The sequence below is a fragment of the Drosophila busckii genome, chromosome 3L (assembly GCF_011750605.1).
Source record: "Drosophila busckii strain San Diego stock center, stock number 13000-0081.31 chromosome 3L, ASM1175060v1, whole genome shotgun sequence".
Lineage (NCBI taxonomy): Eukaryota > Metazoa > Arthropoda > Insecta > Diptera > Drosophilidae > Drosophila > Drosophila busckii.
This window is the reverse complement of record NC_046606.1, coordinates 7,408,674-7,427,130: the sequence shown is the minus strand read 5'-3', so window position 1 is coordinate 7,427,130 and position 18,457 is coordinate 7,408,674. Positions and strand designations below refer to the sequence as shown.

Genomic DNA, 18,457 nt, shown 5'->3' with positions numbered 1-18,457 from the left:
GCGCAACATTTTTTTTATTGGTTAAAATTTGTTGCCATTGAAAAGCAAAATTAAGTTTGCTTAGCAACTCCCTGTGCTCTGCTTTGAATATTTCAAATAAAATGTTTGCGCAATAAAAAAAAACAGTGCCAGCTTTTAGGGCCTAGAAAACGCGCACACTTAAAGAAAAATATGCGCACCAATTTTAATTTTAAATTCTAGTCAAGACAACAATCAGCAAATGGGTGTGGAAATTAGATGCTGTTACCATTAGATACTGTTCCAGGCTTAGCTAGGACACGCACCACAAGCAAGGCAACGTGTTTGAAACGAACTGAGAATGCTTTTTATCCGTATGGATAAAACAGCTGGGAACAGTCAATTTTAAATTGTTGGCGCGCAGTTGTAATGCTAAAAGTTAAATTAAATAATGTAAAATATAAAATTTAGCAGCAATTGCATTAGCAATTTGAAGCAAATTGAAATAGCAGCAACATGCATTTAAGCAAATAACCTTTTATATTCAAATAATGTTTAAAACTTGTTGTGTTGTATACAATAATAGTTTTAATTTAAATGTATTTACAAAATCAGGCGCACAATTTTTAATTAATCAGTGTGCTTAGCAGCCTAACGCACAACAATAAGCCATTTACTTAGGCTTAGGCTCTGCCCAGCTAATTGACAACGTTTTGTGCCCATTTTTCCCTAAAAATACATTGAAAATCGCATTTATTGAAAACTCTGCACACACATTGTTGTATTTTTATATATATGCGACAGTTTTTGCAGTTAAGAGGATTATGAAGCGTTGCATTGTTGTTGTTGTTACTGTTGCTACCTATTTCTAATTTTTGTTTGCCGTCTGTGACAATTTTATAGAAAATCGCAAATCCATTTTTCTTTTTTGAATTGCAATTTTTTTTGTAAAAAATTTAGGTAATTTTTGCTGGCTGTCAAGGACATTAGCAAGGATGCAGCATGCAACGTCTGACACTGACCCGCGCGTGTCAGGGGTTGAGGCAAGGCTTATTAATGGGTTCAGTTAATGTGTCACAACCCCTTCAACGCCGCCCGGCACCCCCTCCCTTCCACTAGATTAGAGCACAATGCAAAAAAAAAAAGGAAAATAAATTTATATTTTTCACCCATTTTTTGTGCTCAAAAATTGGCAAAAAAAAGTTTGCAATATAAAAGAAAATTCGGTAATTTATTAATTTCGCATGGTACGTGTGACAGTTGGTTGCGCTTGATCCTGCCGGATCCTTTATTGACACAAAGAGTGACCCTTTTTAGCCCCTGAACTTGCCAAAAAAAAAAAAAAATGCATTTTCTATAAAATTTTCGCATGGAAAATTTCAACCCTTAACCCTTTTTTCGAAATTGATTTTTGGTTGCAAATTTTACACATTTGAAGTGAAAAATTGGGAAATACTTTTGTGTGCAACCCCCATATGGAAAGATTTACAGTTGCAACAGACTGCGTCTCTAATTGTTAACTTAGGTCGCTAACCCTTTGAGCCGTTAGACACTTTGGCCAGTTCTTTTGTTGGAGCTTGTGACAGACGCACGATTCGCACGCGTTTCAATTTCAATTTGAAGCCAGCAGCTGCCCCGAGTTGGGTATGGGGTAGAGTTTAAAAACACAAAGGCTACACACATGGCTACATATACATGTGTGTGTGTGTGTGTATCTTATATTTTTTATGTGTTTATGTTTACTTATTCGATTTCGATATTATTGGCGTGTGTGCCGCCGCTCATTGCTGTTTGCTGTAGGTTTTAGGCGCTTCGTGGTTGGCTCTAGGGGTTGCCCATAAAACAAGATAAGAAATAAAAAAACATTTGCCGTTATACGTGCTGTGTTGTTTTTTTGGTGTAAAAATTGACACTTTTTACTTATATTTTTTATATTTTAGGGTGTAATAGTTCTTTTAAAGCAAGACACGTGCCGGGGGTGGGGTGGGGGTAAAACATGATTAGCTAGACGAAATAGCAGTAAACAAGCGGGTGCCAGAGCTCGGACAGAAGTGTGTGAACTAATAGCGAAAGGTCAAAGTATTGACATAGATAATGATGAGAGAGAGAGAGAAAGATAGCACAGCAAATAGTAAAATATCTAGCTGAACTAATACTATAGCCATATATAAGCTATATGCTTGCTTGATTTATTTATTTTATTGAAAATAAAGCAAAGACCAAAAGCTGAAACTGTTTAAACTTAAAAAGAAACTAAAACTTTGTATTAACTATTGTTAAACTTGTATATAACTTATATTGTCTGATTAAAAACATTTCAAAACTTACACTTTAGTTACTTATAGTTGCTTTTGTGTGAATTTCTGGCTGTTTAACCTTTGAGCCCAAGCACTTGTGTAAATAATTTCTTCTAATGTTAAACTGCTTGAGCCCGCAACTATTTTGTGTTATAAGTAACTTTCAATTTACTGCTGCTAGCTAAGCAAAGTAACAATCATGCTTAAGCTAATAAGCATAATTATAGCAGCAACTGTATAGCTAGAAAGCCTAGATATGTAAACCTATATCTTGTCTAGCTACAAGTCAATGGATATTGCTTACAGTTATTGATGTATTGCTCTCACTGCTGCTGCTGCTGCTGTTGTCAGCTAGGACATAAGAGAGATAAAAATAAGAGTGAAAGTGAAAGTGAAAGCCTAGAGCAAGCAGAGGGCTGTTACAGTTTGATAGAACGTCCATTGCCATTGCCATTTCCATTTCCATTTTATTTTTATTTTATTTTTTTACTTGTTTAGTATAAACTCAACACAAATGCTGACCACAAATACACACCCACACACACACACACACACCCACAGCGGCTCTACTTATGTGTGTTGTGTGTTATAGTGCAGAAAATTTTAATTGCGCATTGGGCATGCCATACAGTTAGGACTTATATGCTAAGTATGCTTATGCATGAGAAAAAAGTGCAAAAGTTTTTTTCTTTGCTTTTCGTTTCTACTTTCTACGCTTAGGCTTTTATAATTTTATGCCATTTTCTTTCAATATTTATTTTGTTATTATGTTTGTTGTAATGAGTTCTTGTTGCCGCAACGACAACAACAAAAGCGTTGACGAAAATTAGAACGCAAATGTTCGTTGAAATTGGAAACAACACAAAAAAATTGTAGCTTAGATTGTGGCATGTGTGTGTGTGTGTGTATTGCCATGGAAAATTCCAACTGGCATTGGTGGACACATAAATTAATTAATTTTGTTTTTGTGCTGTAGTGAGAGAAAGAGACAGAGCGAGCACTAGTGGGGGGAGCTAAGATTTGATGATTTTTTTTTCTGTGCTATTGAAATTTTATTGATGTCATTGATAGATTGAGTAGGAGATAACGAAAGTAATTTAAGTTGAATTCAAGAGTGAAACTTAATAAATAAAAAACTGTAGCATGCTTTGCAGCGCAGCACAAGCAAACTTAACGCACACACACACACGCCCACAACGCCCACAACGCTCATGCTTACATATGTATATGCCATTTATATTTTTGGCACTTAGGCTTGACTTCACACACACACAAGCACACACACACATACTAAGCATGTGTTATATTTGTTGCCTATTTTTATGAGCACCAGTTATGCTTTTTCAATTTATTATACGCTATAGCGTCTATAATCGCTAGTTGTGCGTTTTAATTAACTGCACATACATGTAGCTATATTTATTGTTATAAATAAATGAGCTGCGCTGCCGCTCAACTTTAATTTGAAAAACGATAAATAAGCCAAGCAAAACTCAATAAAGCACACACACGCATATGTATGTGTGTGTACGCACAGCCATAAAATGAAAGTGAAAAAGAAAGTAGCGGAAGCCGGCGCAAAAAGTGCTGAACGCAGAAAAGTACAAATTGCCCACAAAATATATATAAAAGCCCAAATAGAAAGCGCCCGAACGCAAAAGGAAACAAGCAACAGCCACCCAAGCCCACGACGCTTGACCAAACCCCAAATCCAAATACAAAATACAAAAAAAAAAGTTCAATTTACTACTTTTCACTTTAGCATCCGTCGCAGCATAATACGAAACACACGCACCCAAAATAGCAACAACAACAGCAGCAAGAGGAGAGGAGAGAAGAGGAAGCAGCGCAGTTGGGAGCAAGTTCACCCTCTCGACTGCGTAAGGGCGGGCGAGCAACTGAAATTGGAGAAGCCAAACACACACACACACACATACAGAGACAGCATCCTTGAATATATGCTTGCACTTCAGTTCATGTTCACCCCCGCACCCCTCGCTCCGTCATGCTTTGAAGAAAAGAAAGCAAGCGAAACTTTGCCTTTTGCCTTTGCGTTAAATTTTTCTTTTTATTTTGGAATTTTTCGATAGCCAACACCATATTACTCACACACACACACACATACACACGCCAACGCACACAAGCAACTCATTATAGTCGCTGTATGCGACTCTGTAGGGTAGTTGACCAGTTCAGCATACCAAACTAATTGCATTTTTATTAAACGTAAGCAAGTCTCTAAAAATGCACAAAATGTTTAATTAATTTTATTAATTTTGCAGCGTATCTAGCAGTGCAGCATTGCCTAAGCAACTTGCCTTATTTATTCTCTTGCTGCTTTTTTTTTTTGGTTATTTTGATGAAAATTACAATTTTTTTCTCTGTGCTCTCAACTTTTGTGCTGCAAAATGTTTGTGTGATTGTGTGTGTGTTGCTTCTTGTTGCTTGTTTCCTGTTCATCCCCACACAGACTAACACTAACACACATGTGTGTGCGTGTGTGTTAGTTGCTACGCAAGCTTATGTATGCGCCTTGAGGCTGTTTGCTGTTGCCCTCAACTCATCAACGCTGCTATAGCTAAACACACATGTGTATGCATGTATGTGTGTATTGTATTGAAAGTAAAAGTGTAATACACAGGCAAAAATCTCAAAACGCAACTAACTGTGGCTAAATCCCAGTTTTAGTTTGATAGCTTTTGCTTCGTTGGGCTAACCAATAGATTTGCCAGCTGTGTGTGAGGTGAGATTGAAATTTATGCAGTACAAAAAGCAAAAAATGCTGAGCAGCGCGATTTTGAGATCTTTAAGTTACTAACTAAAGCTGGTAGCATTAAATGTTTGTAAGTTCATCATTTGCATTCAATTTAGAAATCAGTGAAAGTAAAAAAAAAGCACTAAATTCATCTTGAAGTATTTTTAATATTTTTGAATTAAAATTACGCGCAGAATCATTCTGAAAGAATTATTTTGAAATTTAAAAAAATTCAATTCAAATGCTTATTTTGTCATTATTTTTAATGACAATCAAATTCTCTTTCAATTGAAAGCGTCACTTGAATTGACCGCAAAAAATAAAATACAATAAGTATTATTTTTAATACAAATTATTATCGTTACGGTCTCTGTTCACTTCATAATTATTGTATTTGAAATTCATATTTGAATTTAAATGCGTCGAAGTGCATAAAGTTTAGCATTAAGTTTCAGATTGAAGCCTTAGCGCTCACTTCATTTCATCAATTGACATTATAACTGAATGTTTGGTTAAACAATTTTGAGTTTCGTTATATATAAAATGGAGTTTATACTTTTGCTCAGCTTCAGCATTTATTATTAATTCATGCGATTTTTAGTTTACATATTTGAAATACAAATATATAATAGAATGGAATTAAATCTTGCTTTAAGTTCAAGATGTGAAAGGATAAACAAAACTCTTAAGACATTCAACTGATTGATTCCTAAACAACTTATTGCTTGACCTAAACCAGAGATGTAAAAGATTCAAATCATTTTTGAATTTAATTCATCTTGAATTAGAATATCTTTGAATGCATTAATTTTTTTCCAATCTGTTTAAGGAATTATTTTGAAATTCAACTTGAATGCTTATTTTCCCCTGAATTAATTTAAATTTCTTAAACATTTACTAGCTTTGCTTTAATACTTTTTACTCAACCAATTTCCGCTCTCTGCTTAAACCCAAGCAAGCGTTTGAACTTGCTTCAAGCTTGTTTTAAATTAATTCTTTGCCTAATTAACAACTTTGCTGTTGCTCTATTCCAAATTGTTTTTCTTTCACTACAAGTGCCAAAGGCTTAACCAAAATTTCTGATTAGCTTGTGCGTATTCGAAATTCTTGTAAAGTTCCCGGACATGTATAGCTTGAATCAGCTGCAGCGCTTTATGCAGCAGCAGCATCGCATGCTGGCAGCGTTCACTGTACTGCTGATGCTGTGTGTTTATTTTCTGGAGCTCAACTATGTGCTCTGTGGTCGCGATCTGCTCTACTGGCGGCAGTTGTGCCTTGACATAAGCCAGCAGCCAATGCTGCTGCTCTTCACGCTGATGCTCGTTGCGGGCTGCTGCTGCTTGCTGCTGCTGCTGCAGCGACGCGTGCGTGGCGGCATGTCGCTGTTGCAGGAACTGATGCAAAGTCTTTTGCAGGAGCGACGCGAGCGCAAGTTCTGCAGCTTCATTGTCAGACGCTTGTGCATGCAGCTGGATCGAGCGCTGCTTGGGCTGCCCGCCTGCGGCCAGGAGCTGGAGCTGCAGCTGAAGCTGCTGCAGAGTCCGCTGCTGTTGCAACAACTTGCTGCCACACAAGAGGCAGCTTACTATGCTGTTGCTCTCTTTCGACGCGACGCTTGCCAATTGCTTTACCAGCAGCTGAGCTCGGCACACACCGAGTCGCAGTTCTTTGTGCTGCCCGAGGAGGAGCTGGAGCTGCGCCGCGCTGGCTACACTGATAAAAAACTGCACATCAATCGTGAACTGCTGCGCCAATTGTTGTATCCACCCTGAAGCGTATTTTCTTTTTTTCTGGTTATTTATATTTATATTATAGTTTAGTTTTTGTTTTTAGCGTTGCGTTTTTAAAAGTCATTAGCTGCCGCTTTTTGTTTTTTAGTGCGTGCGTCATTTATTTAAATTGCCTTTGAATGGGGGAGGGGCTGCTAATGTGCATTTGCCTGGGATTATTATACAAGGACAACAAGAGAATGTCAAGTCGACTTTGCTATACGCTAAAGCAGCTTTAAGCATGAAAAAAATAAAAGCTAAAACTGTAAGATGTAGAATGCTGAAATGTTCTAGGATAAATTTATAATTCGTTACTCTATTTTCCATCCGGAATCTGAAAATTCAGAGGATATTTTCAGGCTGAGCTACTTTTGGGCTAGAATTTATGCCTAATTTCAGCGAGTAAAATTCTCTTTGACCAATTTTATAATTATTTTAGTGTAATAGTTGCGATTATATAAGAGGTGGCTAATAAAATAAAAAAAAATTGATAAGTAAATGGCTCATACAATGATTGTTCATATAAAGTTTATAGCAATTTAACTTTATTTTAAAGAATTTGAGTTTTATATTTTCTAAAAATTGTTGAAATGCTTAAAGCATAAAGTTCTTTTTAAAGCAAACGCATAAATTAGTTTAATTAGCATTAAAAACTAATGCATAGCAACCGAAATTTGAGGAAAAACTAAAATTTTCAACCCCCAAAACAGAAAATTGTTAAACGCGCGCCAGGCGAAAAACATTTTCCAAACAACAATCAGTTAAATTATGAAAGTTTTCGCTGTCGTGTGTGACGCAGTTGCCAACAGCTAAATACACTTTCTTTTTCGGTAGGCGTTTGCTTTGCGGTATATGTGGAGTAAGCGTAGCATATGGCAACAAAATTTAATGTGTTGTTGTTGTTGCTGTTGATTGTTGCTGTTGATTGTTGTTGGTGTTAAGGTCGCGCCGCCTGAACAATTTAAATGTGAGCACAAATTATAGCGTAGGCTGCTATATAATTTATGCGTGTGTTTGTTAAAATCGATTAAAAACTAATTTTCGTTTCGTGTGAGAAAGGGACAGCGATATGTGCTAGGCAAACAAACCAACGCTGCAAGTTCCAAGTGCTTGTTGCTGCTTCAACAAGGACGAACAACAAAAATCTTCAAGACACAACTGTCAGCGACACGCGCTTGCCACAGGACACACAGGACCGAACGCACCCCAAAAATTGTTTAATGCAGCGGCGACTGTGAAAAGAAATTCGACATAAAATTATTGATAAGACATCCTGTTTGCAGGCTCAGGACGCACACTCGCTCACATGTAATACAAATATTGACACACGCTGATTTAGGCTGGGGCAACGCTTCAGTTTGTTGCTGCTGCTGCTGGTGGTGGAAAATCAATTTTTGGGCCCACAGCAAATGTCACAGTGCTGCCAAAAGTTGTTTTGCCCTAGCAAAAATGAAAGCTGCTTAAAAGTTGTCATAAGTACAGATAAACACAGTTTTATTTTTCTTCTTCTTGTTTTTACATTGAATACAGTTTGTGTTTTTGTTGTTGTTGTTTTTTGTTTTTATTTAATGGCTTAAATTCAATACAATATATATGTATATATATGTGTATGCTTTTGTATATATAATTCATATTTTATAATTAATTAAAACACATAAAAGTTTTGCTTTTTTCTTTTTGATAAATGCTCGCTTACATTACAAAATGACAAAAATGTTGGGGGGCGCGTGGGTGGTGGGGAAACTTCTAGGATTCTACTAAAGGATTTTGTTGTTGTTGCTTTTGATTTTACGCTCTACAATTTAATTCACATAAAGTTAACAAAGTTTTAATTTTTTTTTTTGATTTTTGCAAAGTATATTTGTTTTATAATATATATGTATATGTTTTTTGTATATTTGCCAATTGCCAAATAAATTGTTTATATAATATATTTTTTGTTTTATAAATTTTGATTTTTTGCTCGTAGGCAGTTTTTGTTTGTTTTGCATTTTTGAAAATTTTGATTTCATGCTCGTCACTAACTTAAGTCAACATCGTTTTTAAATATATATATATATATTTTAATAATAAATTGTATGCAATTTCTTTTTTTTGGTTGTAAACTAAATGCTATATAGAATTTTAAAAGTTTTTTGTTCGATTTAGTTTCGATTTTTGGGGGAAAGGTTTTTAGCTTAAGCACTAATAAAAAGGATTTTTCATTTTGATTTTGCTCTTTGACTTTTTTTGGTAGCCAAAAAATTTTGATTTTTGCTCTTTGTTAAAGGTACATGCTTTGTTCTTTAAATATTGTAAAATTTATTTATATATACGTATATATAATAATTTGTATGTTGTTCGTGTACGTTTTGCTGTAAGCAAATTTTGATTTGTGCGCTCTTGTGTGTGTGTGTGTGTAAATTAAAATACAAGCCAAAAAGAAAGCAAAGAAAAATCGATATTGATTGTAATAATGTCATTTCATTTAATGCTTGCAACGCTTAAATTTGCATGCAGCTAAAACTAAAAGAGAGAGAGAAAGAGATAGCAACTGCTTGTGGGGTGGCTAGGGCGACACCCTTAGACACCCAAAAACTGCAGTCAATAGCATTTCCAAATATTTTATTGTGTGCAAGTTTTAAACATGCAAATTGCATATCCAACCCTCAAAAATAACTGCCAGACAATTGCTTTGGCTATTATAAATTGCCATAAAAATTCAATAGAAATTGTTGCAAAAAATATACAAAAATCACAAATAAAAGGCGGGTAGCGAAAAAAGCAAAATTTGCATGGCAGGCTGCACAATCTTAAGCGAGGGCTGCTGTTTCGAAACCAGGGTTGGTTGCTTGGCAGCCGCTCTAATTGCAGTGCGAAAGTATCGAATGTCCTCATTGCTTATTGTAATCAATGGAATTGAAATTTGCATGGGGTACACGTGACAAATAATTAACGGGAAAAGTTCATAAGATATTGCATAGCTCAGGGGGTGGTAAACAGCACACCAAGTGCTATGCACTGAGAAAAATGCAATCGCACTTGCTGCTAACATTTTTAAATAAATATAAGGGTGCTTTTCGCTCAGTGTATGCACATTTTTAATCATTTATGCGTGCACAATGCATTTGTCTTTTTTTTTTTTTTTGAGCTACCAGCAGCTGCGCAATTTGAATTTTTCCTGACCAGCTTGACCCACACAGCGGCTGCATTTGAATTTTCTATTTTTATCGCATTTTTTTTGAGGGTATGCATTTTTTTTAAAGCAAACAAACTAATCAGCGTGGGGGTTGAGCAAAGCGGAAACAAAGTCGCACATAGAATTTTCTTTTTTTTTTATATTATGAGGGTGTCCCGTTGATAATAAAATGTCATAACAGCTGCTGCTAAAAACTCATTAACATGTGAAAAACTGAAAAGAAAACTCAAAACTACAGCGACGCTTCACTATTGTTGACAAATTGCAGTTGCAAGTTATCAAAAAGCAATTTAAGAAACATTTAATAGACAAGGCGTTCAACCGGCATAAAGTTGACCCCCATGACATTTAAAAAAATCAAAAAAACATTTACAATTACATTTGAGACTCAATTGAGCGCAATCAGTGACAAATTGATTGACTTCCGCTTTTATGGCTTGTTTTTAATTATAAAATTAAATAAGTAAAAAGCAAAACAAACGAAACGATATAAATAATTGTGTGTGTTTTTTTATTAAGTATATACAAATTAAAATGTGTGTGTAAATTATTAAAATTAAACTTAAACTATAAATTGTATATATTTTATTTTTTGTATGTTTTTGTTTTGCTGTTGAAAAACAGCGTTGCAATTTGCTAAAAGGCACGCAGCATTTTAAAAACACACACGTTTTTAAAAAATAAAATTATAAATAGCAAATGCAAGCAACGCTATTTTCTTTTTTTTTTTAATATTTAAACTATTGCTTAAACTCGTTGTTTCAGTTGCATATAAACTGTTTTTGTTGAACAACAGCTTAAAAATTTATACAAAATGTTTATATGCATTTTAAAAAGTTTTGCAGCAATGTGTCTTATTTATATGTAAGGCGCTGTTTGGGGGGGTTGGGCCACGCCTCTTTTTAGCAGCGCGCGTTTACTTTTTGACTAGAATGCGTTTGTGTTTGGCTGTTTGACTAGCTTTAGTTTTGAATGGAATGTTATGCGGCTTAAATTGTTATATATGTGAAATTATAATTTAAATTGAAACTTATTGTATAAAAAATGTGTGTATGTGTGTGTGTGTGTAAATTGTAGTAAATTTACTAAAAAATTTGATTTACTGCTGCACGTTTTTAAATTGTAAGCATAACTGTTGTTATTTTTTTTAATAAATTTGCATTATATAAATTCATTTATTAAATTATTGTTTTCAAGTCCGTCTGAGGTAGCATTTTATATATAAATATATATAGTTTATATATTAATTTTAATTAATGTTTTTTACGTTTAGTATATATAACAAGTACTAAATGTTCATTGTACTTTTTGCCCTGAGTTGTTGCTGTACTGTTTTTTGAAAATTAAAAAATCTGCCTCTCTATGCGCTTCTCAAGCAGCGCGCGCTTGCTCTAGCTTCGCTTATGTCTGTACATTTGATAAGATTTTTGGCATAGACTCTACTACGTATGAAAACTATTGTTATTGTTATTAAGTTAAGAGTTATATAAATGCTCATAGTTAACTACAGTTATTGTGTGTGTGTGTAACTATTGTTGTTAACTGTAACTAAACTACAGTTGTGTTCATCTTTGAGCAAAGTTTTGTGCATTTTCTTTCATTAACTAAATGCAATGCCAGCCAGCCAGCCATTCATAGTTATAACTAATGTAAGTTAAGCTGCTGCTACTACGATATTCTATGTATGTATTGTATGTATGTATTGTATATAAGTTCTCTAAGCCTGTTTTTTATTGGTACCCACTGCTGACCTTAGCAAGCTATGTACGTATTTCAATTTCCAGCTAACCCACTTGAACTCCCTTAACTGTTTTTTGCCTGCCAGCCCCGTTAATGGCCTTAAAATTACTATTACGCATAGGAACTTTTGATATTAATCACTAGATATATAATATATATATGTGTGTGTGTGTATATAGTATATAGCGCTATACTTGTTAGTTAGTTAGTTATGTCGTTTATATCTTTTAATTGTTAGCTGTTGTTATTTTTTTTTGTTTATAAAAATATGTTTTGATATTTTTAGTACACTGTGTTGCCAGCTGAAACGGACTTGGTTTTCTTTTGATTCATTGTTTTTCTCATAGTTTATAGTTTATAGTTTTATTTGTTTAGTTTGCTTTCTTTGCTGGGGGGTTTCATGTTAAACACAAAACGCATTCACCTAAGCCATAAGCCTCGATCTTGGGGCCTATAGCATTTTATTATTATTATTATTTGGTTTTTTTTTTCGCTTGTATATAAAGTTTTTAATAATGAGCTCAACTAATATGCGCACTCAGTCTTTTGTAGTTCCACTATTTTGTCTTTTTATCTTCTTTAACGGGTTTGATTTTCTTTTCTTTGTTTTTTTTGGGTTTTTTGTTATTCGGGGGGAGCTTTGGGTAGTGGGATTGGTCCAATGCTGCTAAGCAGAGGATTTCGTCGAGAGCGCAATGACAATTGGTTGGAATAATCCAGCAAGCTAACTTTATGGCATTATCTGCTAAACATATAATTCGAATATTTCAAATATTAGCCAAGATTAATCCAAATAAATATTCTTTCTTGCATTAATCTATGTTAAATTACTTTCTTTTCTTTTACAATAACACACGGCATATACCTTTTTTGAGTAATTTTGCTTAAAGTCCATTAATATAAGTTATTCAAAGTTAAAAAAATATACTAAATCTCTTTTGATTATAATTTTTGCATTTAAAACTTAAATTGCTAATTAATGCAATTGAAAATAATTTAAGCAACAATTATTTGCTTTAGTTTGTTGTAAGCACTTGAATGAAACTTTTTGCATTAGTTCTGCTCATATTAATGCAAATAAAATGCATTAAAATTGCCATTTTGTTGTTTTGGTTTAGGCTTAATGCTTTGTGATTAATTTTGCATTTAAAACTGTTATAGATTAATTCCAGTAAACTGAATTTAAACAAAAATGATTTGTTTTAGTTTGTTGACAGCTTTTTTCATGTAGTTCGTCATATTAAGCCAAATTAAATGCAATTAAATTTCATTTTTCTCAACGGATTGGGCTATGCCTTTTGGATTAATTTTGCTGCTGTCATTGCGCTCTTTGGACCTTTTTGTGGTAAATGTTTTAGCCAAATAAAACTTTAGAGTTTAAACTTACATACGCTGGCAACACTGGCGTGTTGTTGTTGTTGCTGTTGATTAATATTGTATATACCTGTTGCTTAGGCTGGCGTTAGCCTAAAGCTAAGCGTGCTGGACTCTGTGGCGCGTTGCCGCACTGGCAGATAGACCAGGGCGGGGGCAAAGCGCTGCTCCGCATCCGCATCGGCGGGCGTTAGATGAAAGGCTTGGAGCTGATAGGACTGCTCGGCCTGGTCGGGTTGAGCGTAGCTGGCGGGCTTGCCGCTGCCATTGGCCAGCTCGCTGATGGAGGCGAAGGGCGAGGTGGCGGCGGAGCGTTGCTGGTTGCCGTTGGGCGTGCCGGGCTTGGCTGCTGTTGTGGCTGTGGCTGCTGCTGTTGTGGGCGAGTGTTGCAGTTGCTGTGGTGGCGTGTGCACTGCTGGTGGCGCAACAGCAAGCGGCGAGGGCGTGCTCGTGGGCGTGGGCGTGCGTGTCTTGGTGGGCAGCTGCTGCTGCTGCTCGCTGCGTCGCTGCTTGTTGCTGCTGCTGCTCTTGTTGTCCGGCTCTGCTGCTGCTGCTGGCGTCTCGCCATTGAGCAGCGCATGCGAACGCTCGTGTATGAACAGAAATGCGTAGTAGGGCGTGCTGAAGGGGCACAAGCTGCACTGGTATTCCTTGAAGCGTGGCTGCTGCTCGAACATGTTGGGCAGCGGCAGGTTGAGAGCTGGCGGCATGTTCTTGGCAAAGAGCTGGGCCAGATTGTTGGCGGTGGCATTGCCGTTGGGTATTTTGAGCGTTGGACTGTTGGGCTTGCTGTTGTTGTTGCTTGTGGATTGCTGCTGCGGCAGTGTTGCTCGAGTTCGCGCAGCTTTTCAACGCCAGCAGCGCCGTGTTCTTGCAACAAATGATTGCGCAAATACTTGAAGCTGCGGCAAGGACGCGCGCACAGCGGACAAAGCTCAGCATCGGGCTCAGGCTCTGACAACTGTTGCTGCTGCTGCTGTTGTTGCTGCTGCTGCTGCTGCTGCGCTTCAAGTTTGATGCCATTTTGACCACGTGGCTGCGGCAGTGGCGAACCTTCTTCTATAATTCCATGCGTATTGTGCTTGTGCACGCGTAGAAAATATTTGCTGCACAGCTCCTTGTTGCAAATGTTGCACACGACGCCGCCAATCTGCGCGCCATTCTCGATCTCAATGCCGTGCATGCGTTGCATGTGCGTCTTCATGAAATACTTGTTGCACAGCTCCTTGTTGCAGATCTCGCAGTAGCTCGAGGTGGGCGTGATGGTGTAGGCGGCACGCTGCGCCGCTGAGGCGCCAGCGCCACCAACCACGGGCGGCACAATGGGACGCTCCGGCGTATAGTAGCCGGGATGCACCTCGGCGATATGTTGCTTGTATTCCTGTGGGCTGACAAACTCGCGCTCGCACTGCAGGCAGCGCAGCTCGCTGGGCGTCAAAGTGCGCGTGGGCGTGGTCAGCGCAGTGGGCGAACCGCCAGGCGACAGCTTCAGCGGCAACTGTTGCTGTGGTGGCTGTTGCTGTTGATACTGCGTCTCGGGCAGCAACTGCGCCGCATGCTCGCTTAGCAAATGCGCACGCAGCGCATATTGATGCTCCAGCTCGCGTCCACACAGATGACAGGGCAGCGGTCGCTTGCCATTGAAGTCGTTGAGCTGCTGCAGCATCGACTGCAGCTTCTGTAGATTCTCCAAGCCCATGGCAGCGCTTGGCTCTAGCTTCTCTGTTGGCGGCGACTGCTCACCCGGCTCCAGCTTAATGCGCTTGCTGGGCACGCCTGCATCCTCCTCCAGCTGCTGTATTGCGGCAGCTGCTGCTGCTGCTCCTGCTCAGCTGCTGCCTTGGCCAGCATCAAATTCAGCGGCATAAATGGCCAGCCAGGCGGCATAGCTGCTGCTGCTGCTGCTTCCTCTTTGCCTGGCAGCAACTGTTGCTGCTCTGGCGCTGGCGGCACAAACACGCCATGTCGCTTCCACTTGTGTGTGCGCAGCAAGTAGCGATTCGCATATTCCTTGCCGCACAGCTCGCAATAAGCCTCGGGCTGCTGTATGCCCAGACGACGCAACTTCTCAGTGGAGCTGAGGCAATCTCTGGCCTGCTGCTGCAGCTGCGACGGCAACTTGCGCGGCGGCGGCGCAAATGGCAGCTCCTCCTGCTCGAGCGTAAAGTCCTCGCGAAAACCTTCGGGCAGCTGATACGGCTTCAGCTCTGACTCCAACTCTGGGTGTGCACTAAAAGGCGAATCAAAGTATATAAGTAAACAAATATTTAAATGAGCGACAGTTTATTGATGGAGACTTTTAACTTTTAGCTTGATTGTTGTCTGCATATTTATTAAGTTAAAGTATTGAGAGTTGCTAGTCAAAGTTAAATGACGTATACGCGACTTAGACGCGTCTAGACTGTTTGACAGTTGAAAAAGCATTCAATAGAGTATACAAAAATCTAATAAAATGCAAATTGCTTACTATATTAATATTAAAAGCTGCTTAAGTTTCTGCCTCATGTTGCTGCTCAGAACTTTTAAATTGCTCGATTGACGATTGAACTTGTCTCACATACTTTTCGATGCGCTTAATTTTAATTGTCTTAACTTTCGGGCTGTGCTTTATTGTTGTCTTCTTATTATTATGATAAAGTCTTCAAAGTTTCTAGTCACATAAAATGAAACCAAAATGGCGGAAAGCTCTAAGAAGTATTTTCTATGATTGGAAATTTGTGTGAAATATTTTGACAGTTGAAAGCAAATGCAAGAGCAGCTAATTAATTCTCATAAACTGACATTAATATCAATAGCTGTTAAAGTTGCTGCCTCATGTTGCTGCTCTAAACTTTTCGTTTGAGCGATTGACGTTTGATTTTGATTGAGTTTTCGATGCGCTTAATTTTAATCGACTGAATTATCAAATTTTAAACACTCACCGCTTGTTGTTAAACGGCTTGAGCTCTGAATCGACAGTTAACTCTTGTTGTGCTGTGGGCAACTCGCTGCTGCTGCTGTTGTTGCTGTTGCTGCTGCTGCTGGGCGTGGCTGACTCGTGTTGCTTGGCGCGATGGCGACGCATGGCAAAAATGTTGGTGAAGCGTTTGGCGCAAATGTCGCAGTGCACAGCAGCGGGCGCTGCTGGCGCGGGCGGTGTCAATTGTGGCTCTGGCTTTGCTGCTGGCGGCTCACGTGGCAGTGTGGCATAGAGTGTGGCATGATTGCTGTTGCTGCCGCTGTTGTTGTTGTTTGTGCTGCTGCCTTGCTGCATGTTGCTGTTGCTGCTATTGTTGTTGTTTATGCTATGTTGTTGTTGTTGTTGTTGGCGCGCCTGGTCGCTTACAGGATCGAATATGCCATGTTTGTTGGCCTTGTGCGTTTTGAGAAAATATTTGTTGCAGAATTCTTTGTTGCATAGCTCGCAATAAGCTTCGGGATTGAAAATGCGCAGCGGCGGGCGATTGAGTCCTTCCAGTCCAGGCAACCCCAACCCAAGCGGCCAACCCAGTGCTGCTGCCTCGGGACCAAAAGCAAAAGCAGGCGGCATGCCAGGCAGGCCGTTGTGTTGCTGCTGCTGCTGTTGCTGTTGCTGCTGCTGTGCCATTGCCTGCAGCCAAAGCTCATGTTGCTCGGCGCTGTTGCTGCCGTGTCCATTGTGCATGTCCAGCAGCTGCTGCTGTTGCTGTTGCTGCTGCTCGGCGCCATTGGGACTGTCTGCGCGCTCCAGCTTTACTTTGATCGAGGACAGCAGCTCGTAAGCCTCATCGGATTGCTCCAGTTGCTGCTGCTGCTGCTGCTGCTCTGGTGTTTGCTGATGATCCTGCAGCATATGCAGGCTAAGCTTGAATTCGTTTTCAAAATTCTCACCGCACTGCTTGCAATAAGTGTGATAGGGATTCATCATTTGGTCCGCTGCTGTTGCTGATATGTTGTTGTCGCTGGCTGACTGCAACTGTTGCTGCTGCTGCTGCTGCAACAGCTCAAATGTTTCCTTCAGCTGCTCTATGGACTTGGGCAGCAGCATTTTTGAAAGCTTCTCTTCGTAGTCTACGCTCGACTGTTGCTGTTGCTGCTGCTGTTCGCTTTGCTCTGGGCCTGAGCTTAGATTCAGCGCTTCGTGGCGACTTGGATTGTGTTGCTTGCGTCGCTTTTTGGCTGCATCGCTGAGCGCTTCCAGCAGCTGCAACTGCATGCTGGCAGCCATGGCAGCCATTGCTGTTTGCTCCTCGCCGCCGCCCACTGCTTCGTCTGTTGCTGCTGCTCCCGTTGTTGCTGCTGTTGTTGTATCCGCTGCTGCTTCACTGTCTGCCACATTTTTGTTGCTTCCCAGCGGCAGCTTGCAGTCTGTTGTGGATGTTGTTGCTGTTGTGGTTGCTGCTGCAGCTGCTGCTGCTGCTGCTGCTGTGGCTTCCAATATGTTGTTGTTGTTGAGGTTGTTGGCATTGCGATTGGTATTGCTGCTGGATGAATTGGAGACATCGGAGAGCGCCGTATCCTCGCTGCTCAGATCGGGCGGTGGTGTGGCATAGATGGATGCGGCCATTTTGCTTGTTATTACTGTAAAGAAGAAAAGCGAGCAGCGAAATGAGCAAACATATTCAACGCTTTAATTAAAGAAGCCCCTAAAACTAATTGGGCATCTCTAAAGTTGCGGGGGCGTTGGGTGGGCGGGGTAAAAGCTTAAGCATGCCAGAGCGTTGAAAAGGGATTTTTTTTCTTCTTTATTTTAGGTTTTAGTTTTGTGGTTGTGGCTACATCAACTAATATAACTGATTGTGTGTCTATTTCTATATATGTGATGTGTGATGTGTGTGTGTGTCCCGCACATGTGCAAGTTGTCCAGTTAGAATGGCTTGAAGCTTAAATCGTCTTAGGCTCGCACACAAACGAACTTCTGGCCACCCCCCGCTCCCTGCCTATGTACAAAACTTCCATTCAATTTTATTTCAGCTGTACACAAAAATATGCTGTCCAAAAAATGTTGCGCCTACTCAACCCACACCCCGAACCCACACCACACACCCACATTCAAAATAAAAGCACACGTATACTAGTTGCAAAAGTTAACTAGAGATGTGCAAATTCTTTAAGATAGTTTTGCGTTGATGACAAAAATATCAACAGCATTTAAAGCAAGAGCAGCAAAATAAATGGAAATTTTATCACCATAGCCAAATACAAATTTATAATTAAAACTTGTAGAAAAATACAATATGAAACAGCTTTAAAATAGATTTAACAAATTTGTATAAAACTAAGTTGTTCATTTAACGTTTTTGATATATATGGCTTAAGTTTGATTGAACTTAAAGCGTAACTGAACTATTTTATTTACTTAAGAGTTTAATAAACTTGTATATAGTATGCGAAAAAATCCAATTTTACAGTAGATTGTGTATTGCTG

At 38.9% G+C, this 18,457-nt stretch overlaps 1 protein-coding gene across 1 annotated transcript; it reads right to left on the bottom strand.

Annotated features, from left to right (window-relative positions):
• Positions 1-12,938: 12,938 nt before the first annotated feature.
• Positions 12,939-17,596, bottom strand: LOC108598289 (mediator of RNA polymerase II transcription subunit 12). The gene is given in 4 exon segments (XM_033293479.1): positions 12,939-13,898; positions 13,901-14,872; positions 14,875-15,288; positions 16,028-17,596. Coding segments are annotated over 4 exon segments (3,705 nt in total). The 3' UTR covers positions 12,939-13,148.
• Positions 17,597-18,457: the final 861 nt, after the last annotated feature.